This window comes from Dermacentor variabilis, chromosome 1 (assembly GCF_050947875.1).
Source record: "Dermacentor variabilis isolate Ectoservices chromosome 1, ASM5094787v1, whole genome shotgun sequence".
Classification (NCBI taxonomy): Eukaryota; Metazoa; Arthropoda; class Arachnida; order Ixodida; family Ixodidae; genus Dermacentor; species Dermacentor variabilis.
Genome location: NC_134568.1, coordinates 232,252,683 through 232,279,373, shown reverse-complemented (window position 1 = coordinate 232,279,373; position 26,691 = coordinate 232,252,683). Strand labels below are relative to the sequence as shown.

The 26,691-nt window shown below is 46.1% G+C and overlaps 1 protein-coding gene across 2 annotated transcripts in view; it reads left to right on the top strand.

The window, feature by feature from the left end:
• LOC142559217 (arylsulfatase B-like) overlaps positions 1 to 26,691 on the top strand; it is a 77,846-nt gene that overhangs the window by 38,787 nt on the left and 12,368 nt on the right. Inside the window, exons 6-11 of one of the 2 annotated variants that reach the window (XM_075670848.1) lie at positions 1,822 to 1,938; positions 4,411 to 4,542; positions 5,115 to 5,241; positions 8,172 to 8,465; positions 19,607 to 19,866; positions 22,040 to 22,228. In XM_075670848.1, the coding sequence (XP_075526963.1) occupies positions 1,822 to 1,938; positions 4,411 to 4,542; positions 5,115 to 5,241; positions 8,172 to 8,465; positions 19,607 to 19,866; positions 22,040 to 22,228 (1,119 nt within the window). The remainder of the gene's footprint in view (positions 1 to 1,821; positions 1,939 to 4,410; positions 4,543 to 5,114; positions 5,242 to 8,171; positions 8,466 to 19,606; positions 19,867 to 22,039; positions 22,229 to 26,691) is intronic. The other variant, XM_075670855.1, reaches the window with a different exon arrangement.

The following is a 26,691-nucleotide window of genomic DNA, read 5'->3' as shown; positions in this document are numbered from 1 at the left end:
TACATTATCCGAGCACCTTGCTGCATTTTATCGTTAAAAACGCTCTCTCTAGGTTCAACACCTTCGTCTCGCAGCTGACTGCATCACAGGTGACGTCACAGAACGGTGCGTTTTTGTACAACATAAGAAACGACAATGCCTCACAGTTAAACTTTCCCTGATTTTGGTGGAGTCAGAGAGAGAGAGAGAGAGACGAACAAAAAAAAACGCAGGGACGTTAACCAGATATGAATATCCGATTTGCTACCCTGCATTGGTGAAGGGGAAAAGGGGGAGAAAAAAGCATAGTAAAGTAAATGAAGAGGAGAGCGTTCGAGAAACTCGTTTGAGCCTTTCCATCGCATGACATGTGAACAACGCCCTCTGGAGCTCCATGGGTGTTGCCACATTAGCCCCTCGCAAAAGCATTGCAGATATTGCAGCGCTTACTTTACGAGTAACGTGCGAGTCCAGAGGGGACGAGGATAGCAGTGAGAGATGAGATCGGCGACGTCAACGATGTTTCGGTAGGGCGGGGCCGCAATGCCCTCTGACGTGCCCTGGGGGACGCCAAAAATGCCTTCTGAAGCTCACTGGGGACGCAACAATGCTCTCTTGACGCCATAATTAGGTGTGACCAACCGAAAAGCACTGCAGCAGTTGCCGCGCTCGCCTCCGTGCTCACTCACAACAGCAACGACAGTCCAGGGAGGAGGTAGGGAGAATGTTAGGGACGGAGTAGAGAGGAGGCAGGGAATGGGTACAACCGGATCCTGATTACAACCGTTCTTGATGCAGTCAATAAACGGGTGATTAACGTCACCCCTCTGCGCGCGTGGCAGTTCACCTGACATGACACGGGAGAAAGAAATGCGTCGATCAGAAAGCATATTGCTCATTTGGGCTGTTTTCTGTAAAGAAATGAGTGAATGAATGACACGTCTCTGTGTTATGTGTACGACGTGGACAAACACTAGTGGTGCAGTCAAGGTAACAATGAACATCACATCACGTCTGTCGTGCGCCTACAACATCACCGCCAAATACCGTCAAAGAACGCAAACAGCGCAGATAGCTTCGCCTACATCAATTCCCACAGTGCGTGGGATCTGCATATTATTTTTCTTTCTTCTAACTTTTTTCTTGCTGTTGTTTTTAAGCCGCCATAAAACATTCTAAGGGACCCATGTACTTTATTGTTACAAAGTTGTAAAATATTTACATGGAGAGTATATCACATTTTTCTGCCAAGAACGTTATGCCAACGCTTTCTCTTTCTAATTTTGTTTGGGCAGTACTAGGAGTTATAGTCTAACTAACACCACTTGCAGCAGTGCACAGTTCTGACACACTGAACTTTTGAGGAGAGATGATACCAATTAACAAAAACGTCGGGAATCGCTTAGCACGGTATGAAATAAATTGTTTCCAATGCCGGTTAGATATGGTGCTCGGTTTATTCCGTTACGATGCAGGGCTCCTCGTTATATTATAAATGAGCAACTTGAAAAAATAATAAAGAACAAAGAATATCAGAATTAAGAACGAACCTCAGCTGCATACTTCCTTTGGAAACAAGCGTTTCGAAGACCCCACAGCCATTTTGTTATGTTAATGCGGCAATAAGCACCGGTTTAACACTACCGTCAGCTCCGCGTGCCTTGGCTGTCAGTCGATGTCGCCTTAAACTCTTGCAAAGTACCATACAGCATAGCAACCCAAAATGGATGAAATCCAAAGCGTTCTTGCGTTTAGTTAGTTTTTATTTCCTGCTTCTTTTTTCGTTTGTCGATGTAATTCTTAACGTCAACCGCATTTCGACTTATTGACCCCACACCACAGTGGCACCTCGGCAGTTACCGCTACGAGTACACGCCCACCCGAAGGGGCTTCGACACTTTCTACGGATTTTACTACGGACATCAAGACTACTACACCCACATGCTCCATCACTCCCAGGTATTTATAAGCCTCAACTGAAGGGCTCCTAGTAGCGTGAAATGTGCTAGCGCTAGAGAGCAGTATGTAACGCGCTGCCACGATCTGTTATTATGCTGGAAACCTTCGCTATGAACAATTAATGGTCCCAGTCACAGGAACAGCTTTACACTGCAGTGGCAAATCTTATTATTTCGTTTCGCCATGGGCTTGCTTAATCATACTATTGCTATTTTCCATCTCTGTAGTTGACTGTCATATTTCTTCTCTCTCTCTGTTTCTGCTTGTGCAAGTCTGGCTCCCCTATCGACTTCTGCTTGCGTCTTTCAAAATCTTAGGCCTCATTTACACAGCCGTCAAACTTTCCGTCGCGTCCCCGTCGCGGCAGCGGTTTTTGTCAGGGGAGCGGGTTTCTAAGTCGTTTGCTTGGGAAAAGCGGGTCGCCGGCGGCATAGAGCGGTACTCTACGTTTTCATCGCCAGCACGGTGACGGAGCCCCGTCCCTACAAAATGGACCAATCAGAAATTAAGACGCCGCGGCTAAATAAAGCCATTCTACAAAACTGACGCTGGCAACAGCAGCGGCTGCTGCTTTGTTTGCATCTGTGTTCCACGTATGGTACATCGAATACTCAGCTGCTCGTTTCGGTGGCTATGAAATGTGCGACATGCACAACGCCGATATCGATATTTTGTTGGTAATGTACTACTAAATAATTTATATTTATTTGAAGCAGACATTACACCAACAAAAAATTATTTAACAGATCCATTGCGCAATGTAGGTTATGTTTCTCTCGGTTTAGGTGACCATGGGACCGGTGTGTCAACACTGTGCACAACTGTGCTGCTGTCGACGTCACCATTGCCATCGCCTATTCGTAGACTGCTCCATTTCGCCTGCTATACATTTTCTTTTTTTTTTTTGAGATGACGATGACGTGGCGGAACGTTTGACGACTGTGTGAATGAGGCCTTAGACTAGGCACGTGACCAACGTAACTCGTGCCAAAATTTTAATGTAAGCAAATGCTACGTCGTTGGATAGCACCAAGGTAACGCAGGGGAGGTTTGCTGTCGCTTGGAGCAAGTCAGACTGCTTTTTTCTTTCCTTTCGCCTAGTGACATAATTAGTTATTATTAGTGAATCAACTTCTCGAATATTATATTCAGACAAAAAATGTAAATGAGAAAATTGTAGACCATCCTGGAAAATTCTCTATCCAGCTTTCTGTTGCTAAATACGTGGGAAATAAAAGATTTTCTTCCAAACCTGAAATAAAGCCCGCGAAACAAGAAAAATTGCCGCACGACACTCCTTCCGTGTTTAGCGGGCTTACATAATATCACAGCGGAGAGGTTGGTTCATTAATACTAATTATGTGATTAGGTGAAACAGAAAAAATGGCTGACTTTATTCAAGCGACAGCAAACAATATGACCGGTTCTGTCCAGTTATATATATATATATATATATATATATATATATATATATATATATATATATATATATATATATATATATATATATATAAATTTCGGCACAAGTTACATGGGACACATTGTATACATTTAATGCCCTTAGAATTTTCCTTGCTCACACGACCCGTTTTTTGGTCAATCGCCCAGTATGAGTATACGCCGCAGTTTTTGACATCATAATTATTTAACCATCATGTGGTTGATTTTGAGGCCGTTGCATGCATGCCTTCTCGTCTTCTCCGCCTTGTGGATCAATTTTTTCACGCTGTTCCTCTTACGATACAAGTGCATCGACTAGCCCCCTTGTCAAGTTTCAGGTTCATTTCAGTGCGACACTGACGTGGACGCAGTCAAAAAGCAACAAATTATTGACGAGGTATTCACCCACCTATTACATGGCAAGCAGGATTTATATAACGGAATAAAGCAACGCATGAAGCAGCTTTATCTTTTTGCAGCGGTGCTATACAACAGTTGTAATTATCTGCAAAATAAAATATGGTGAGTGGCGAGGTATGACATTCTTATTTGTCGCTTCTTGTGTACAAAACTTTGATGCAAATACAGCTTGGACAAACAGTGCTCTATCACTGCAACAATTCTATGCTCTCAGTACCAACTGGCATTCCCGCTGAAAAGCGCTACTACGAATTTTAAAGAGTATACATGAGATTGGGTGATATTTTGTGACTAGAACTTGCGTATCCTCGCGAGTGTGGCCCCGTTGCTTCCCTCTTTACTAGCTAAGCTGCTAGAGCCTGAATTTTCTGCAAAGCGTAACCAACCGCCGTTTAGGCTGGTTAACCTCCTTGCATTTCCTATATGCTCTTTCTCTAAAAAAAAGAAACAGAAACGAATACGTTAACACACATCTCATGGTTCGCCTACTACGGCAGAAGCATCATGGTGCAATCCGTTTCGAAAACGTCCCTCGTCGGATTACGCCTGGTGTTTGCACTGTTTGTGTTCAAATACCGGAAACTTAAGGAAAGGTTAAAACATCGCTTTCAGGATGGAAGAGAGATCTCGGGTCTTGACCTCTGGAACGGCACGCAGCCCGCAGAGGACGCCATGGGAGTGTACGGCACCGAGCTGTTCGCCGAGAAAGCAGTACGCCTCATCGAGAACTTGGACAAGTCCAAGGTAATCAGTGCCGCACGGAGTTTCAATTGTCAAAGCTAAATCTACGACCATTCGACGTCGCGTGATAAAGTTGAGCGATGAGTTCACGACAAAGCGCCGCGGTGTAGCCTTTCTTTGGTCCCCGTTGTTGCTCCTGGTCTGTTTTATTTTCGTAACGTTCCAGCAGAACTAGTTGCCCTGAAACGAGAAGTTATTTCGCCTCTGTAAGTTGGACATTCAAACAAAATGTGTTGTACGGTTTCCAACGCACCGTAGTTACAATTCTGACTGATGGTCAGTCCGAGACGGCAGAGATGAATACGGCGTTCAGACGAAGCCGATGATACATTGTCTCAACGAAGCTAATCGTGATATTAAGATGGGATCATTTGAACGGAGAAAGCGATGTTGATGAATCAGTATAGACTCCATAGGCAATTTCTTTCCGCGTGGGCGTATTTCTTTGTGATTGCTGATGCATCGGGTTTTTCGAAGTATATAATGTATAAATTATGTCTGAAATGTCTTAAACGTAGCCGCTTCCTTGTTCATTGACATCCGCGCTCTCTTAGTTCTTTGCTCTCCCCTTGCAGCCTCAGTTCCTGTATTTCAGCCACCAGGCGGCCCATTGCGGCAACTATGATGATCCACTTCAGTCGCCGAAAAAGAATGTGGACAAGTTTCCTTACATTGGTGAAAAGAACCGAACTATCTACGCAGGTAAGCGCTGGCCATTGCACGACAATTTTGATAGTGCTTTTAATATTTAAATACATTTCACGCGAATGCACCATTCTGTAAAGAGCAGTTTTTAAAAACTCATGCTGCACGAACTTCGCGAACTGTTAGTTAATGCGCTTAATTTGAAGGCGGCACGACAGGCGGCATGTGAAATTTTGGTGCCTGCCTTTGCTGCGAAACCGCACCGTTCAAAAGAGAGGCATCGTTCTCGACCTTAAATTTGGCCCTTTCATGATATCTATAAGAACTGAAATCCTAAATCATAATGCTTTATGTGGACGCTTGGAGCGAGCAGTAGGTGCGCCAGCTTTTCCAGCCTTTGAGGGTGAAACCAGACCTTAGCCGGCCTACTTAGCCAGCTTGTATGACGTAGCATATGGAAGTGTATTTGAAGGTGGAACGATAAAAACTGCCGTTGTTATACTGAATCCTCATCCCTCTGGACAGGCACGTACCCAAGGGGGGGCCCGGGCCCCCCGCCCCCCCCCCCCCGAAATTAAGACGCATACCCCCCTCCCCCCTCCCCGCCCCACGCCACCACTTCTCACACACATTTCTAAAGCGCCGCCAAATCATTGTTGAAACTTGACAGATATTCGGCAGTCAACATTTTGCTGCCTTTTTCACTCCTTTTGGATGGCGGTAGTTATCGGCATCTCCTGGGGTGTGAAGGCCAGTTTCCTCACCGATTCGGTGCCAACGCGATTAACTCGAGATGCAAAAGTTGTCACCGTCTTTTCAGCGGTCCCGCGCATCGCTGTTGCTTTGTTAGTTCAACCTTCTTTGTTTAGACCGATCCAGGGAGCAGGAAAGGGATTCGGTTCGTGGTCAGCTAGTCTGTATGCACGTGGAACGAGTTGCGGACAGAGAAAACACCAATTAAGTTTAACTTTTCCTTTTGCTTCATTATTTCCTAGAGTAACGGCTCGTCGCGACGCTGATGCAGATTCTCGGAGCCATATACCCCCGATATGGGTTAGATAAAATGGAAAATAAAATAATGTGAAACAGCGTCCATCATCAAACCCTGCAATAACCGTTAAACCCATAAGCAACATGAATGTCATCCGTTACCTCGTCTGGTTTTTGCCTAATTGTAGAGCACTTTTGGTGCAAGATTGCCAACTGGAAATAACAGTCGCAAGGAGTTGAGAAATTAAGCGATCTACTAAGGAATTCATCGTCGGCCACCGAGGCAACAGCCAAACAGGAAGAAAAAGCAAAAATTAATAAATTTAACCGTTGTTTATGAAAACATTTATAGATCAACATCTTTCGATTTAAAAAGGAATTAGAAGAAACGCCGCCGGAAGTGGAGAACGATTCCGTGTGTTTGGAATGACGCTTCTACAGTTATCAGTCGAGCCTCCTGACATAGCCACTTCTCCGCTGTGCTTATGTAATTCTCTTTCTAAGCTTTCACGGTGGGCGTAGTACGTCTAGAATCGCAGTGTCCTGCGCCCTACGCGGTTGTACGGGATTGGCAGCCATGCATCGTTACGTAACTTTCGAAATAACAATACGAGTTGGTTGCGGCACTTAACTTGGTAGAGCATAAACGAGGAATACAAAAGAACTGTGATGGTTCCGCACATATATATTTCTCTATAATTCTTCCAGAGCTAATTCAAAAAACGCTACTATAGTCGGATACAAATTAAGTCTGCAGTGAAGCCCCGCCTACGCCCTCACAACCGCCAGCCACTGTTTATCCCGGGAGGCTGCAAATAATTCGTACTTCTAAATTTCCTGTTACCCAAATAAGGCGGTAACCACAAAAATCAAATTATTAGCGCCTAATTTTATACCTTTTGCCTCACCTATTATAGTGGAATGGCCAAAGCCTAATTCTTTATTGAACTGAAATACCAGGCTTGCTTTGCTGCAACTATTTGTTGGCAAGTTTCACTTTATTTGGCACTGAAGTTTCATGAGTAAAACGGGTTCCACAGTGAAATGAACTGGCCTCTCAGACTTTTGAAAAGTGAAATGTTCAGACTCCATACAATTTGTCCATGTCTGTTGCACACCTCATTGCTTCCGCCGATGAAAAGACTCGAGTGTGGTGTGGGGCCACACCCACACTCTATCATGTCACATGGGAATGTAAACACAATCAATCATTCCACCAACACAATAACCCGAGTGCGGAGCAATGGGAGAGTTGGCTTACCAGCTGCGAGCTCACGGCCCCAAAGGGCCTTGTGCAGCACGCTAGTGAGGTAGCTAGGCTCAGTGGAGCCCTGGAATAGGGGCCCACCCTTGCCGGAAGAGGCTCCAAGTCGCCGGCGCCCAAGAAGACGCCGGAGACCTCGAGACGCTAAATCCTTGAAATAACCAAATAAAGTTTCTCTCTCTCTCTCTCAAGAACAGCAGACGCTCCGGAGGTATCAAGTACGATGCCATTTTGAAAAGGCCGCATGAGGATGATTTTGTTTGCTTCTGTGATTGGCTGGGGAAGTAACACAACTCCGCGCGGTTTGTGTGCCTTGGTTGCCAACTGCTGTTTTTTTTAAGTTGTTTTCTGCTAATATTTATGTTACACGTTGGCTTCTTTACTTGTTCTTGGCAGTGTTCTTCCTGCGCTTTTTTGCTGCGCAAGTCCATTTGACGTAGTTCCTTGTTTGCCAAGTAAAGGAGAGGTGTATCGAACAGGTGTACCTGTAAACTACACCTTATTTCTTTTCTATTTTGTGGGTTTACGCGTTTTCATGGTAAATGGTGGACGTTATTCACATTTGTACTGGTAAAGTAACCCCCCCCCCCCCCCTCATTCGCACAGAAGTTACCTTGGGTGCCCCCCCCCCTCCCCGAAAAAAAATCCTGGGTACCTGCCTGCCTCTGGACCTAACGTATGGAACGTCGTGTGAGTGTGCATTCCGAGCGAAAGGATGATCCCGTTAATCCAGGAATGGTTGACTCGCTTGACGAGGCCGTCGGAAGTGTGATGCGAGCGCTGGGCGAAGCTGGCATGCTGCAGGACAGCGTGATCGTCTTCAGTTCGGACAACGGTGGCGTGCCCTGGGGCCACTTGGCATCCCGTGGCATCAACTGGCCGCTACGCGGGGCTAAGTCCACACCGTGGGAGGGTGGATCCAGAGCGGCCGCTTTCCTGTGGTCGCCGCTGCTCGACAAGAGTCGTCGGGTCTCTCAGCAACTCATGCACATCACTGACTGGCTGCCCACGTTCTATGCGCTCGCCGGTGGGTGACACTTGCAGATTTTTAATGCAAAGCATTTTTGTCCGTGCGAACTTAATTTTTATCATGTATCTGGCCGTTCTCGTGTGCCGATCCTAGTGATAGCGGAGTTTGAAGAAAGCAGCTTGAATAGTCATCGTACATAACTTCTGCCTGAATGCAATTAAAATCTTTGTGCCTCGAAAGAAAGTGCGTAGAACTGCATAATTAACGATTGCATCATTGCGCCACTTGAGAAGCTGCTTGGCATCAAAGACTGTGCTCATCTTGCTCCGTGCACGGTCTTGCATCGTGCGCAGTTGCTGACAGAACGTGCTAAAGGCGAACGTTTACACCCCCCCCCCCACACACACACACGCGCGCGCGCGCGCACGAACGCATATATATAATGCCACGGGATTTCTTGTATGTCCGCAGGCTGTCTGACAGAAGACCAATAAAAGGGGGCAGTCTCCACTCGACAGTGATCGAGTGCGCACTACTAGTTCGTTGTCTTCCTCTTCCACACTTCACCGTGCCGGCGTCGATAATCTCCAGTACAATCACTCCCCGCACAGAAAGGAACCATCCTGGCGACCTAGGGAAAAGACAGCATCCGCGAGTCGTAGCATGGTTTAAACCGTGCTTCATTAACTATTTAGTGCCCTCGGCAGCGGTGATCAGAAAATGTCTCAAGAGGCTGGATGACATAGTTCACGGGCGATGTTGGCTGCGGTACGCGGTAGGGGCCGTGGTAGTTTGATAGAAACTTAGTGGATTAGACGAGGAGCCATCGACGGCCGTCGGCGAGGTCATTCCGTCGATGCAACATATCTTCGCGGATGGCAAATTGTTGTGCGTGACGACCAAGGGTGCGTGAGAGAGACTCAGGTGAGCGGTGAGACAGGAAGTTCAACAGTGAAGAGATCCAGGGATCTTTACGCTGCTTGGCCGGCATCTTGTTGAAGGTAAGCGCTGACAAACCGAAGACGGAAGTTAGCGAGCACACAGGGTCAGAAGGCAGCGCAGAACGGGATAGCGCGTCGGCATCTGAATGTTTGCATCCAGAGCGATAAATAACACGTATGTCATACTTTTGAAGGCGTAAAGTCCAATGAGTGAGACGGCCAGTGGGGTCATTCAAGGACAATGACCAGCATAAAGCATGGTTAGCATGGTTGTCAGTGTAAACATCAAACTCATGGCCATAAAGGTAAGTATGAAATTTGCCGATTGCCCCAAACAAACGCCAAACGTTCTTTTTCCGTCACAGAATAGTTGTACCCTGCCTTCATTAGGGTACAGCTGGCATATGCGACAACGTACCCGTCAAAGCAGTCTTTGCGTTGGGCGAGGATGGTTCCAAGTCCGACACCGCTAGCATCTGTGTGAATCTCAGTAGGTGCAGTGGGATCAAAGCGTCGTAGTAGTGCTGGGGACGTGAGTAGCCGGCGGAGCCTCGTAAATGAGAGGTCACATTCAGAATTCCAAGCCGAGAGGTCAGACGTGCGAGTAAGTGCCGGCGTCAAGGGGCCGATGATAGAGCCGAAATTACGGATGAAACGCCGGAAATAAGAAGACAAACCGATGAAGCTCCATATCCTCCCAAATTAGCTTCTTTGCTGAGTACCCAAAGCCCACGACTGTAAAGGCACTGCGGAGCTTCATGGGTTTGTCTTCCTATGTCCGGCATTTTATCCGTAATTTTGCCACGATCATTGCCCCCTTGACTCAGCTTCATTGGCTGTTAGCTTTATGTGGCCATGTTAAATTGAGACCCTAGGTTGCCCTTCTTATTATTATCCATGCCCTGCGCCAACCGATTCCAACTAGCACCCGCGAATTTCCTAATTTCATCGCCCCACCTAGTCTTCTGCCGTCCTCTACTGTGCTTCCCTTCTCTTGGTACCCATTCTGTAATCCTAATAGTCCAACGGCTATCTAACCGGCTCATTACATGACCTGCCCAGCTCCATTTTTTCTTTCTTGATGTCATTTAGAACATCGTCTATACCCGTTTGCGCTCTGATCCAAACCACTCTCTTTCTGTCTCTTAACATTATGCCTAGCAATCTTCGGTCCATCGCTCTTTGCGCGGTCCTTAGGCTGTTCTCAAGCTTCTTTAATTGTCAGTATCCAAGTCTCTGCCCCATATGTCAGCACTGCTAAAATGCACCGATTGTACACCTTTCTCTTGAATGATAATGGTAAGCTTCTAGTCAGGATCTGACAATGTCTGCCGAATGCGCTTCAACCCATTTTAATTCTTCTGTAAATTTCTTTCTCATGATCAGGGTCCCCTGTGAGAAATTGACCTAGGTAAACGTGCTCCTTCACAGACTGCAGAGGCTGACTGGCGATCCTGAACTCTTGTTCCCTTGCCCGGCTATTCATGATTATATATGTCTTCTGCATATTAATCTTCAACCCAACTCTTACACTCTCTTTGTTAAGGTCCTCAATCATTTGTTGTAACTCGTCTGCATTGTTGCTGCATAGAACAATGTCATCGGTAAACCGAAGGTTGCTGAGATATTCGCCGTCGATCTTTACTCCTAAGCCTTCCCAGTTTAATAGCTTGAATGCTTCTTCCAAGCACGCAGTGAATAGCATGGCAGAGATCGTGTCTCGTTGTTTGATCCCTTTCCTTATAGGTATCTTCCTCCTGTACTCCTTGATTACGTAATGCCTCTATGACTGCTGGTATCTCTACTGAATCAATGGCTTTCCGTAATCTATAAAAGCCATATTGAGAGTCTGATTGTACTCTGCTGATTTCTCGATTACCTGATTGATGACATGGATGTGTTTCGTCGTAGAGTATCCCTTCCTAAAACCATGTCATTTTGGTTGACTAAAGTCCAGTGTTGCCGTTATTCTATTAGATATTATCTTGGTGAATATTTTATTTAATACTGGAAGTAAGCTAATTGACCTATACTTTTTCAATTTTTTGACGTCTCCCTTTTTGTGGATTAGTATAAAGTTGCCATTCTTCCAGTTCTCTGGGACCCTTGAAGTCGGTAGACAGTTCGCATAAAGGGCCGATTTGATTAAATCGACTGGTAGTCCATCTTCTCCTGCCGTTTTTTACCGTTTAATGTCTTGCAAGGCCCTTTTAACTTCATCGCTAGTTGTAGAAGGAGCCGCAGTAACCTGTTCGTTGCTACTTCGAATGGAGATATCGTGGCAGCTTTGGGTACTGTTCAGGTCAATATAAATTTCTTCCAGTGCTTTTACAATATCATCGAGATTGCTGATGATATTACCCTGCTTATCTTTCAGAGCGTACATCTTGGTTTGTACGATGCAAAGTTTCTTTCTCATTTATTTCAGGCTGCGTCCATATTTTACTGCTTCCTCAGTCTTTCACACGTTATAATTTCGAATATCCCGTATTTTCTTCTTGTCGATTAGTTTTGACAGTTCCGCGAATTCTATCTGATCTGTTGAGTTGGACACTTTCATTCTTTGTCGTTTCTTTACTAGGTACTTTGTTACTTGGAAGGGCTTACCTACTGGTTGCATTGGTGCCTTAGCTCCCATTTCAGTTGCTGCTTCTGAAATCAGCCTAGTTGTAGTTTCATTTATTACCTCTATATTATCTTTATCTTCCTGTTCTAAAGCTGCATATTTGTTGGCGAGCAGCAGCGTGAATTGGTCTGTTGGTCTGCTTTTACTCTTTCTTCGTCTAGGTTGGCCTGTTTGCTGTATGTGTATATGCAATTGTGTGAGTGGAACGGATCCGGCCGTGAACGACAAGCAAGCGTTATCTAATATTAGCAGTGATGAACGGTTGCCTGTACAATATGTTGTACTGCACACAGTACACTGTCGGTCTCATGTCGTGCACCGCCGACAGCTGACATCTGCAATGACACCGGTGGCGCTCCCCATCAGGCCAGCGGCACCTTATGCCAGCTTTGCGAGGCGTCTGGTAGCTGCACATGCCGGGGCGCTCTCTCTCTCTCTCTCTCTCTCTACATATATATATATATATATATATATATATATATATATATATATATATATATATATATATATATATAATATAACACCATTGAGCAGTCAAGTCGCGACGCTACGCCTTGCTGGCACATCTAGTCACGAAACTCTCGTGTAACGCTTCACATAACCCCCACAATGGACGCACCGCGGCGTTGGCGCAAGCACTGGGGCATCGAAGCAGACGGCGGACGGACGCCATAGCTAGGCGTTTTGTGTGTACGCCCGCTTTTGCGCAAGGATCGATTCCCATTATCGGCGTGTGAATACTGTCGGCCCAACGTGCAAATCGCCGTCCTGTTTTTGTACGGTGTGCAAAATTTTAAACGCGAACAATTTCGAAATATCTACAGCGCCTTGCTTCAGTTCCAGAATTAAGACGGCAAGCTGGGCGAGTTGGTGATTGAACATGTTCCTATGTGTGGGCAGCGCAACCCGGACGAAGGACAAGAGGAAGTACAGAACACGAGCGCAGACTAAAAACTGGTTTATTATTTCGAGCAACGGACTATAATATACAGAAAATGTAAACACGTTTAAAATGACGTTTGCAAGGGTGTTAGCCTATCTTGCCATTCAAGAAATCAGCTTCTTTATCCTGTAGAGTGATGGAAGGCTGGCTGACGCATGCGCCTGAGTTCACATGCATGAAGTAGGCCTCTACAATCTCGCGGTTAGTTTGATGCATATTTTTATACAGTATTTCCGTTTGTGCAAACATGGGTTTGCATGAGCAAACTCTACAATGCGCGGCCAGATTCGAACCTGTTTCATTCCTGATCGCACCTTGGTGCTCCCTAAGGCGGATGTTAAGGCAGCGTCCCGTCTGCCCAAAGTACATTTTTTTCTCTGACTTTCCGCTTGACGTTCTTTGTTGCTGTGTTGCTCACCATACAGGCCGAATACTTGCTGGTAAGCTTCCGAGTTCTTTTCCTTCGACTTACGCGAGCGCCTCTTCTGCCACCTTCTGTCCCTATATGAAACATTCGGGGAAATTTCGTTACGAGAAGCAAAGCATAAAAAGGCCCTGCTATTACCGTCAATGCTTTCTCCATTGATCAAAACTGGCAATTTTTTTCTTCTGTGGTCATCTCCATTCCTAGCTTCAATTTTAAGTGTGTTTTGTGACATCACGATTAGGGAAGATGTTCTTAGGTGCCTTTCACTAAACAAATTTATTCTAAAGTCTATTATCATGAGGGTAGCTACATGGGTCTTGTTGGTATGACATCTTCTACTTTGCTGTAGCGCAGCCAGAAGGACCGGATACACACAAAGGCGCATAAGACAACACAAAAGTTCCGTGTCGTCTTACGTGCCTTTCTGTGTGTCCACTCGTTCTAGTATCATATTTGCTCAATATTACCCCAGGAAATGCGTTGAAACAGCAGAACGTACGCGACTATGTCCTTCTCACGTCTCGTGGGGCCTTTAAGGAGTCTACGACCCAGAATAATAGACGCACATAACGTCAAACGATTTTTGAATTTCGTGTCTATATGCTAATCAACTACATTGTGTCTATCTACATCTAGTGCGAGGAGTCCTTATTGAGCATCGCCGTGGTTCTCCTTTTCTCAAAGGGATACTAAAGAGGAAGAGTAAATTAGTTTAAGCTCACTGACAAAGAATTATTTCAAGACTCCATATTCATTATAATTATGAAGGTCAAAGTAACATTTCTTGAACACTGCGCCGAAACACCAGCGGTGGTGTCGTAAAATTGACATCACGAATTTCAAGGTATTCTTTGTTTCGTATTTGGGTCGTGGTAGCGCAGTAAATGTAAATTCAGGCAGGGGCTATTTTATAATATAATGCAATCACTCTTTGCCGATAAGAAGATTGGAGGACGCTTAAGCTTTGCCTTCAAGAGTGGAACACGATAACGTTATCGCACCCCGTTCGCACCGCCCACTCATTCACTCGGCATGCTCTTGAGTCACACAAAGACGAAACGTGCGCCTGAGCAAGCGGAACGAACCAAACAACTCGGTGTCTCGGAGGGAGAAACGATCTACGCGAGCCAAACGTCGTGATCGGCACGGACAGCCGGGCAGCGACGCGCCATGAGGGCGGACGCGATCATGGGGCTGACGCCTCGATGGGATCGTCCTCTATCTCGCTTGGGAGCACCACGCAGACGCATGACTCCTCGCCAGCAGCCCGGCACACATATCGCAGAGGACGCTTACCCACCAGACGCGCAACGGCGCAGCGAACACGTCACAGGCGTCCCGCATCGGACGCTGCACCTAGGAATCGCGCTGTGAGCGGAAAGAGGAGCCGCGTCGCGCGGGCGAGTGGCGCGCCACCTGTCGGGGCAGCGCCATACATTGCGAGGAGGGGTTCTTCTGTGTTTGCCACAAGATGGCTCTGCGTGCGCGCCAAGCGCAGAAGAAATGTAGCGGAAACGTACTTCGCTACGCGTTTAACTGCGACTTCTGTAATTTACAGGCTGATAATTACCGATGTACACCGCAGTATAACTTTCTACGGAACGTTTCTAAGACAACACCGCATTCACCAGAGGCGCTTTTGTCCCGTTTGGAAGCATCGAACTCATGGCACGTCGCCGCAAAACATCGACACACTCAAGACAGTGCCGGCGATCACGGTCCAGGAGGCCTGGCGAGGGTTCGGAGGGAGCCTCACCGTTACCCTATAGGACCGACCGCATAGAGAATTAAGTCTAAATAGTGGATAGTCACCATGGCCCTGTCCCAGCAACTTCTCTTCGCAACTTTGAACGTACGAGGCCTTAGGTCTTTGCAGAAACAGGCGCAGCTTCGCGGCTTTTGTCTAGGAAGCGCCTCGACTTCGTCGCCACAGGACTTCGTACAGGACACGAAGATTGAGAGTGATGACGAGACAGAAAGGGCATTGCGACGTTTTCTGTCTGAATATAATGTCTGCGTTTCACACGCTGTTGGTTTATCCGCGGGCCGTTTCCTGTTTCTGAAAAAAGAGCCTACTTTGTTCAGACCCGCCGTGGTTGCTCAGTGGCTATGGTGTTGGGCTGCTGAGCACGAGGTCGCGGGATCGAATCCCGGCCACGGCGGCCGCATTTCGATGGGGGCGAAATGCGAAAACACCCGTGTGCTTAGATTTAGGTGCACGTTAAAGAACCCCAGGTGGTCGAAATTTCCGGAGTCCTCCACTACGGCGTGCCTTATAATCAGAAAGTGGTTTTGGCACGTAAAACCCCATAATTACATTACATTACTTTGTTCAGTATTTAGCTACCATGTAGACACTGAAGGTCAATATATATGTTGTGATTTTATGTTGCAGGGTGTGCCATGCCGATTAGTCAACGTCTATGCATTGAATGACGCTGCAAAACGAATTCTCTTATTCGATACTGTGCGTAGTCTAATGGACTGTGATCGTTGCATTGTGTTATTGGGAGATTTCAATTGTGTATGTGATCCGAGCGATAGAAGCGGCATAACACTCAGCGGGACTGGAGTGGTGAAGTTTTGTCTAAGGTAATAGAAAATGCAGGGCTCATTGATATAGGAGTGGCGAGACAGGGAGCTCGCTCTTATACACGAATTCAAGGTCGCTCTTACGCCCGCCTTGGTCGTATTTATGTTTCTTCATCACTGCTCTTGAGAGCACTGTCCTGTACTACTATCCCAGTTTCGTTCTCTGATCATTGCATGGTTATTGCAGAGATTGGTGAGAAATCTGTAACCAATTTCCGACCACAGTGGGCACTCTGGAAGCTTAACTCTGAGCTCCTAAATGATCAGGAATTTATTAATCGCGTGCGCATGACCCTAAAAAATTCTCTTTCTACTGACTTGCCGTTATTTGCAGTTTGGGAACTCTTTAAACAAGGGGTTCGTACAGTGGCTGTAGAAATCGGATCGCTGAAAGCATTCTATAGAAAGAATGAAGAAACAGTACTTCTTCAGAGCCTACACAACCTTCATCAGATGGAATGCGAAATGCCAGGCACTTATATTGTTGACATAGAAAATCTTAAATGTGACTTACAAAAGTACGATGCACTGCGTTAAAGAGGTGCGCGAGTTCGATCTCGAAATAGGCGTGCTCTGCAGTCTGAGCAGCCAACACGTCAAGCTTTACTTGACGAGCGACGTCATGTTGTTTCCAAAGTAATTCCGGAAATATACTCCGAAGGTACTCTTCTAACAAATACGAATGACATAATTTCTAAGTTCGAAACTTACTACAGTGTTTTGTTTAGTGCCCGGCCCGATGATCACGATGCAAAAGTCTTAGAGAGTTTTGTGCCTCTTGTAAAACCTTTACAGGATGATGACTGTGCATTCATTAGTGATACCCTTACGATACAAGAAATTGAGCTAGCTATTGATCAGCTGCCTCTGTCGAAAACACCCGGCCCTGACGGACTTTCCTGTGAATTTTACAAAGCTTTCAAATCAATTATCAGTTCCATATTATTGGACATTTTTATTACAAGTTTAGAGATAGACGTCCTTCCGCAATTTTTTTGCAAAACACAGTTTTAATTCCCAAAAGTTCAGATAAGGAGAAACTGTGTTCTATTGAAAGCTACCGACCAATCACATTGTCGAACGTGGATTATAAAATTTTTGCAAAAGTTTTATCGAATAGATTGCAATTTGCGATGTCAATTCTCATTGGTTCCCATCAGACGTGTGGAATTAGGGGTCGATCTCTACTAACTAACATACTAACATACATAGCGCCCGTGCACTTCTTCAATACTGTTACGGTTCCACTGACCAGCTTGCAATGCTCCAGGTAGACCTAGCTAAAGCTTTTGATCCTGTCAGTCACTCCTATTTATTTTCTCTTCTGGAGCATGCCATTGTTGGCTCCGTTGTGCTTAAAGGCGTTAAGCTTTGCTATGCTTGTTGTACTACTCGTTTAGGTATTAATGGCCAACTCTCTAAACCCGTTTCCATTTGCTCTTCAGTAAAACAAGAATGCCCGATGTCCCCATTACTATTCGCCATTTATCTGGAACCGCTATGCTTAAGCGTAATTCAGTCGATTTACATCCATGGCTTCAATATGCTGGGTAATGAAGTAAAAGTCTTAGCTTAATTATGCAGATGATTTAGCGTTCTTCTGCACGGATAAGTCCAGTGTTGAAAAGGTCGTATCAACAATAAAGGAGTTTGGCAGCGTATCAGGAGCACGAATGAACTCCACAAAAAGCTTAGGCTTGTGGTTTGGCTCATGGTGCTATACACCAGAACTGTTTGTAGGCGCTAAGTGGACCGGTGTCCCGCCAAAGTATCTTGGCGTGCCGCTAGACGCATATAAATTAAGCGCACACTATTGGAAAGAACGGGTTTCGGCCCTGCAAAGCTGCGCCCAGACATTCGTTCCAAACCGACTTTCTATTTTTGGGAAAGCTGAGGCCTGCAATAAGTTCTTGGCTACAAAACTTTACTATGTATTGCAAGTTATTCACTGTGCCAGGCTCTACATCCAACGCTTTCACCGAATCCTTGCAACCTTCGTATGGTCTTCAACTTTTGAGCCCATGAGGCGAGACAATATTTTCATACCCGTTAATGAAGGTGGGCTTGGTTTAGTACATCTTTATGTGCGGCAACTAGTGTCTCGTTTCTTCTTTTTTCGCGATACATCGCATCCTATAATTCGGTCATTCATGCAAGTCACACTTGCTAATGAGTTACCTGATTTAATTGTTTCTTCCAATTTTTCTTCGCGTTTATGCTTGTGGGGGTTCATGCAAGAACTTTACTTAGCGGTTCATTTCTTGACAGTTCGGTTTTCCACTGAATACTTGTACTCTGTGTCGCGTAAAACGTCATACAAAGATTTATTGTCCATGCTATTTCTGCCTCCATTTTACCGATCACTATACATTCAATGGCCAGGCCACGATGTACTAAATCGAGTTCGTAAAATGTATATATCCCCTTGCTGCAAAACATTCTTTTATAAACTTCATAGTGAAACCGTACCGGTAAAAGCATGGCTACAGAAAAAGGGTATCTTTGTCTCTTCTGTTAACTGTCGCCTTTGGGATGTGCCAGAGACGATTGAACATTGTTTTATTAACTGCACCGACGCCATACTATTTTGGTATGTCCTCCAACGGACTTTAAAAACGACTTTGAGATTAACGCTGATACTGTGCGATACCTGCTGCCGACCTCTGATAACAGTGCACCTTTTGATATGTTTTTTCTCACTGGAATGCACAGTTTGTGGAAAACGCGAATGGTGGACCGAAACGCCGAAACGGTTGTACCTACAAGGGCAAATTTAATCCAAATGACACTACACCTAAAGCAGGTTTATGATGGACTTGATACACAGCCGGACTGGTACCCCATTTTGGTGAGGTGCCTATCCTTACCACCCTTCTAAAGTGAAACCAACATTTCTACCGACAGTATGAACCATGACTTTTCTCTGTGTGACTTTCATTGTGCTCTCCATTGTCTGACTATGCACAACTAGTGAACGTCGGCTTGTTGCTACTGTAATAAATACCATGAAAGAAAGAAAAAAAGAACTCATGGCTCAGTGGTAGCGTATCCGTCTCACACTCAGGAGACCCTGGTTCGAGTCCCACCCAGCCCATCTTGCAAGTTGTTTTTATTTTTATGAATTGCCTTCCGCCATTTTTCGCTCACGGCCAACGCCGCCGATGACACCGGCTTTTCTGCGACACGAGCTCCTTAAGGCTATCGCGTTAAAAAGTAAGTGTACACGAGCAGGCGCAACGGCTAGCTGGTGCCGGAATTTCGCAGTGGCGTCGCCACCTGTCTTTCCTTTCTGTATCGAGGATGCCTCGATGTGCACGTTCCCCCGCTATTGTTCTGGCCTACTGAACCCCCTGTCGCGGTAAGAGTGGATTGTTCGATATTGTAGAACGGCAATGTACTAATACAGCTAGGTCAAATAATGTTTCTCATTAGCGTCACTTTAATTTTTTGTCTGGATTGACACTGCTGCGGACATGGGAAGTTTTCATCCTGATCCACCAGGCCCGGTACATGCTGCAGGTATTGAACCGTTTAATGAATGACAAAGTTGGGCGGTGCGACGCCTTCGGCACTTGCCAACCTGCTGCGGAGGTCACGTGCGCTTGCTAGCGTTGCTTTAATGGTAAGCTGTGCACTCAACTCCTTCAAAAGCGCTGTCTCGCTCCGCAGGAGGCTCGGTGAGTGACCTGGGACCCCTGGACGGCAAAGACATGTGGGCAGTGGTGTCTCGAGACGAGCCCTCACCGCGTTCCGACGTCGTCTACAACATCGACCCTTTGTGGGAGTTTGCAGCTGTACGGAGAGACAACTTCAAGATTGTCGTTGGCTCATTTGACGGCGGAAAGTTAGATCAGCATTTTCCCATCCCAGGAGGACAAGGGACATCGCAGAAACTAGACGTGCTAATGGAAAGGAGCCTCGCTGCGGATGTAAGCGCCCTTCATCGTGACACCTTTTACAAAACAGGCAATATCTGCATGTGATGGCCCGCCAATCTCAGAGGCCACACAAATGATGGATTTCCAGATACTTCCCGAATGAACTGCTGCGGGTATACTATATAGTGTTTTCCAGCTAAATTTAGCCAAGCTGTTCACTGAAAAGAACGATTTAAAAAGACGGTACAGGATACAAATTTAAGACCTATACGGTGTTCGGTCATCAGAATTCTTACAAGCGAACACCGTAGGTCTCATATTTGCATCTTGCACCGTATTCTTTCAAGTCTTCCTTTCATTTTTCGTTGAATAGCTTGGCTAACGTTAGCCGGGACACACGGTATATACATATTTTGGATGGGGTATGCTTTCCATCGCGCTAAGGAAGGCGGGATGCTTGAAAAATTGGTCCCCTCTTCTTGTTGTTTTGGTTCCTCCCCTTCCTTAGTGCCGGACAGCCAACCTGACTCAGCTTTGTTAATCTCCTGGCCTTGTCACTTCCCTAGCTCTCAAATGACAACGTCTAGTGCATTCTTAATTTCTTTGCGAAAAGATACGCGGTGCTAAAAGTTCTTGGTGGCACATATTCCACAGCATCCTGAAAGCAAATGCCTACCGATTTGGCGGGCTGTACTAGTGATTCGCTGGCTGCGCAGGCTCAGAAAGTACGACCACTGAATCTATAATGCGAGTGTTTTGATGAACATCTTTCGGATATTAAATATGGGGTCAGTTAGCCTGATGGTTAAAATCAGTGGAAAGCAAGAACAGTTGATGGTTGCGATCAGAGATAGAGATCAAGTGCGACGAATTTCGGTGTTCAAGCCGGTTTCGCCATCTGCCCTATCAGATAGTACATGGCAATTTCAAAGTGGGACCACTTACTACAAGCGCGCCGTGTGTTTTAACCACTATAACTTAAGCACTTAGTGGAAATTTAGTGAACCAAGGAAACTCAGAATTCAGGTTCTTCGAAAGACACAGCGCATTAGTGCGATGGCACTGCAATCGAATTTCAGAGCAACGCTGTCCCCATATGTCATCGTTGCACTATACAGTGGCGTTAAGGGGAACCAGTGCCGGCTACAGCAAGTCCATGAATACTTTGTTTAGCACTTAACAACAGACCGAAGAAAGACGACAGGACAAGGCGCTAGTCTCAACTGACATCATTTTATTGCGTCACTCCTTTATAGACAGCTCAAACTAGCAGAACATGCGCAGTCAGCACCATGTGGTGGAGCCACCAACATCCGACACAAGAGCGCAATCATGCGACAGAATCCAGAAAACCAAATTCAGCGCTGTACAAGGTTAAGGAAGGCACACTAATGCACTGTGACCCCAATGACTGAATGAAGAATGCTTCCGATAACTCTCGGGCGGGGGTGTCACGGCTATTTTTCAAAATCGTGGTATCACGAAACATGGGTTTGCACTCGCATATTTTACAAGGCTGAGCCAAATGGGAACCTGTGCCTGTTGGTATGGATCGCTCATGTTCTCTAAGGCGCTCGTTAATACATCGGCGTGACTGCCCCACATGCACTTTGCCACATGACAAGGGAATCTTATATGTCACACCGACGCTGCAGTCTACAAACTTCGCGTGATTCTTTTCACAATCTGGTTTTTTACTTGTTTTAGAAATACGGCTGCACAACATTGACAGTTTCTGAGGAGCGGAAAACGCTACCGGAATTTGGTATCTACTGGCGACATTCTTTAGATTGTGAGACACTCTGTGGCAATACGGCACAACTTCAGGCCTCTTCTTTTGTGTAACACAGTTACTTTTGTGCCGCTTCCCTTTCAGTTTCTGAAGCAATTCCTCCGAGACTGACGTCACCACCACACTTGGGTAACCAGCAGCCTGCAGCCTATTTAACTGTGCCATGAAACTCGTCTGCCACAAAATCGAAGGTTTCCAGCCATACCACAAAAGTAAATTAGCTCATTCGCCGCATATGCGTTATTTCGGGGCAGCACTGTACGTGCAATGTAATTTAAGGTTTTCCGGTTGTCATGCAATGTTCCAGCTTAATCGACTCACAAAAACGTCAAAGTTTAAGGTCAGTTCAAATACTGCAAAAAATACAGTCATGTCCAACTAAGTGGTTCATTTCCTTGCGCAATAATGCCCCCTCCTGTAACAACGCTGCAGACACTGCGAGCCCTCTACGGCAAGCAGGAGCTGGGTTTGGCGCTGGACTGGAGGGCCAACACCACGCTGAGTTGCCCGGAAGAACCGTGTGGCGACGAGTCGCGTTTCCAGTCACCTGACAACGTGTTTCTCTTCGACTTGGACAAGGACCCCTGCGAGTGCAACAACCTGGCCTCCACGCACAAGCAGGTGCGGTGCACGTACTTTTGCGCCAAACGATGCGTGACATTATTTCTGGGCACAATGCAACTATTAGGAGAGAGCCTGAAGTAAGGAAGCCGACCTGTGTCACATGGGGCACTTTCAATCGCGATCAAGCCCGATCCGGATCAAATTTCTCGTGATCGATTGGCTGCTCCCTTCCTTAGCCTGCGCAAGGAAGCCTATCGCGATTGAAAATGGCCGTGTGGCACCGGTATAAGCTGTATAGCTTAAACTGTATAGTTAATGTGATGTATCTTTTATCGCCTTATGTTGTGTTGATGAACATGCGAGATGTTACAAGTGAGAAGCGACAGTCAATCTCCGCTTCGTGTGCAAAGTCCCAGAGCTCGACCGTCGCTTTTTGGTAATGTTCAGTGTAGATAAGTTCTAATATGCGTCTTGGGATATTTCGACCGGATGTTATTGTAGCTGAGAACATGTGTTACGTCGTCGATCGAGCACCTGTGTGGCCCATCGAACATGCAACGGCAGTTGTAGAGGCCGCAGCATGCTGAACGTCCATTCTGGAGTTGTTCGGTTCCTCACTGCCCAAGGGGTAACGGCGCGGACCTTTCTTGTAAGTGCGCCACTTGGCCAGCAAGTTCTCTGTCAGAGCGTAGCCAGTGCGCGCCGTATGCGCTAGGAGCCTAGCGCAGCGTGGTGGGTATTTCGGAGCCGCCAGGACACTCGTCAATTCTCGTTTGTTTGGCCGGGCTGGCGCTTTCGGCAGGGTCGTTCGACGCAGGTGTACGATAGGGATGGCCTGGACATAGCTATCTGTTTCCCCGTTCTCGCTCACTAGCGCGTGCGCGCCCTCGTTGCCGATGCCACCCGCGTGTCCCGGTACTCAGCCCACCCCCACTTCCAAATTATGATCCCTATAGAGCCGGCTGCACCAGATCTGTATGTCCCCAAGTATGGTTCCGACTCTCAGGGTGCCCGAGTGTCGCTTCAGGGCGCCCCTGCTGTCGTGAAAAGGATCACTTGGCATCCTGGTTTTTGTAGGTCCCCTAAGGCCTCTTCGTGAATCTCGTGGACAGCGGCAAGTACTGAGCACAGTTGGAATTTACTGGAGCTGAGCGTGTGGCAGCGGCCATACTGGTGCATGATTTTCCTGTTGCCGTGCCTTCGTCCCAACCGCTAGCTTAGCTCGTCTTCCGATAGGGTCCCATGCCGCATGAGCGAATACCACATTCTCAGCGTGATCCGTGCGTGATGCCTTCACTCTGCGCTCATCCTCGTGTTCTTGTTTGTGACATGTGCACGTCAGGGGTTTCGGCATTGTTAGCAAGACATCCCTCCATGGCTCAAGCAGTTTCGGGATTTTTTACCAATAGGTAAAATAGGTCGTTGTATGGAGGAGTGTCGTGGCCGGAGAGAACACACACACACACACACACACACACACACACACACACACACACACACACACACACACACACACACACACACGCACGCACACACGCACACACGCACACACGCACACACGCACACACGCACACACACACACACGCGCGCGCAAAAAAAAAGAACCACCAAAAACGAAATGTGGGAGAGAGAAGGGGGCTAAACAGATTAATCATTGGTAACAGGGGAATTCACCGCGCATTCGCGAAGTAACACCCCTCGTAACACGAGCCGAGTGCTTTTGTTGTAAACATATTCCAGTTAGTTTCGGTAGTTCTGCTTTCTAAATCATCTAAGAAAACGTTAAGAACGTAGACAGTTCCTTATTAATGGCTTCAAAGTTGGCTTTACTGTAATTTCGAGGGGACTTTTTGACTCTCCGGTTTATTGACTGAGAATATTTTACTTCAAAACAGAGCCCTAAATGATCGCTAATACCTGGAAGATACAATAAATCAGAGACTATATCAGGACAGTTCGTTAGTATAAGGTCAAGCGTATTTGCTGTATTGGGCGATAGCCTAGTAGGTTGAGAGACAAGCTGATACAGAGAAAATACTGAGCAAAGATTAATAAAGTCAAAGCTTTCTGATGAAAACGGTTTCAAAGCCGGGGGATCAGAAGACAAGGACATTTTGGGAAAGTTGAAGTCTCCCAGGAGAAAAATGAACGCGTTAGGATGACGTGTAGTAATGGTATCAATGGCTTCATGTAAATGGGCAGCAAAATTTGAGCAATAATTGGGTGGGCGATAGCAAACCCCAAACACAACGCTTTTATGAGATATAAGCGTGCGCCCATACAGTTTCTAGATAAGTTGGAACAGGAAGATAGGAAGACGGAATATCTCGCGAGATAGCCAACATAACACCGCCTCCTACACGTGATTGACGGTCACAGCGATAAATGCTGAAGCTAGGTGCGTCATGAAATATTTCGTTGTCAGTAATGTTTGGGTGAAGCCAGGTTTCAGTGAGCGCTATGATAGCTGAATTGCACGTGTGAAGAACTGATTCAAATGACTCACGCTTATTAAGTACGCTTCTGACATTTGCCAAACGTACAGACACACTGGGTGCCGGCAACAAACCACCACGTCCCCTCGCGCTTACCTATGGTGATGTTTGGCCAGTCAAGTTTGGCGCTGAAGGTCACGATACACTGTTAGTTGAATCAACAGAAATGGGCGGGTTTAGCTCTTTAATGCTGCTGCCGGATGTGAACGCGCTCGGCAAGGTGCGCTGCAGTGACCATAGGATGGTAATAACTGGAATTAGCCTAGACTTGAAGAGGGAACGGAAGCAACTGGTACATAAGAAGCCGATCAATGAGTTAGCAGTAAGAGGGAAAATAGAGGAATTGCGGATCAAGCTACAGAACAGGTATTCGGCTTTAACTCAGGAAGAGGGCCTTAGTGTTGAAGCAATGAACGACAATCTTACGGGCATCATTAAGGAGTGTGCAATAGAAGTCGGTGGTAACTCCGTTACACAGGATGCCAGTAAGCTATACCAGGAGACGAAATGTCTCATCAAGAAACGCCAATGTATGAAAGCCTCTAACCCTACAACTAGAATAGAACTGGCAGAACTTTCGAAGTTAATTAACAGGCGTAAGACAGCTGACATAACGAAGTATAATATCGATAGAATTGAACATGCCCTAAGGAACGGAGGAAGCCTAAAAGCAGGGAAGCAGGAACTAGGAATAGGCAAGAATCAGATGTATACGTTAAGAGACAAAGCCGGCAATATTATTACAAATATGGATGAGATAGTTCAAGTGGCTGAGTTCTATAGAGATTTATACAGTACCAGTGGCACCGACGACGATGATGGAAGAAATAATAGTCTATAGGAATTTGAAATCCCCCAAGTAACGCCGGAAGAAGTAAAGAAAGCCTTGGGAGCTATGCAAAGGGGGAATGCAGCTGGGGAGGATCAGGTAACAGCAGATTTGTTGAAGGATGGTGGGCAGATTGTCCTAGAAAAACTGGCCACCCTGCATACGCAATGCCTCATGACTTCGGGCGTACCGGAATCTTGGAAGAACGCTAACACAATTCTAATCCATAAGAAAGGGGACGCCAAAGACTTGAAAAATTATAGACCGATCAGCTTAGTGTCCGTTGCCTACAAAGTATTTACTAAGGTAATCACAAATAGAATCAGGAACACCTTAGACTTCTGTCAACCAAAGGACCAGGCAGGATTCCGTAAGGGCTACTCAACAATAGACCATATTCACACTATCAATCAGGTGATAGAGAAATGTGCGGAATATAACCAACCCTTATATATAGCTTTCATTTATTACGAGAAAGCGTTTGATTCAGTCAAAACCTCAGCAGTCATGGAGGCATTACAGAATCGGGGTGTAGACGAGCTATATGTAGAAATACTGAAAGATATCTATAGCGGCTCCACAGCCACCGTAGTCGTCCATAAAGAAAGCAACAAAATACTAATAAAGAAAGGCGTCAGGCAGGGAGATACGATCTCTCCAATGCTATGCACAGCGTGTTTACAGGAGGTATTTAGAGACCTGGATTGGGAAGAATTGGGCATAAGAGTTAATGGAGAATACCTTAGCAACTTGCGATTCGCTGATGATATTGCTTTGCTTAGTAACTCAGGGGACCAATTGCAATGCATGCTCACTGACCTGGAGAGGCAAAGCAGAAGGGTGGGTCTAAAAATTAATCTGCAGAAAACTAAAGTAATGTTTAACAGTCTCAGAAGAGAACAGCAGTTTACGATAGGTAGCAAGGCACTGCAAGCGGTAAGGGAATACATCTACTTAGGGCAGGTAGTGACCACGGATCCGGATCATGAGACTGAAATAACCAGAAGAATAAGAATGGGCTGGGGTGCGTTTGGCAGGCATTCTCAAATCATGAACAGCAGGTTGCCACTATCCCTCAAAAGGAAAGTGTATAACAGCTGTGTGTTACCAGTACTCACGTACATGGCAGAAGCCTGGAGCCTTACGAAAAGGGTTCTACTTAAATTGACGACGACGCAACGTTAAGGGATAAGAAA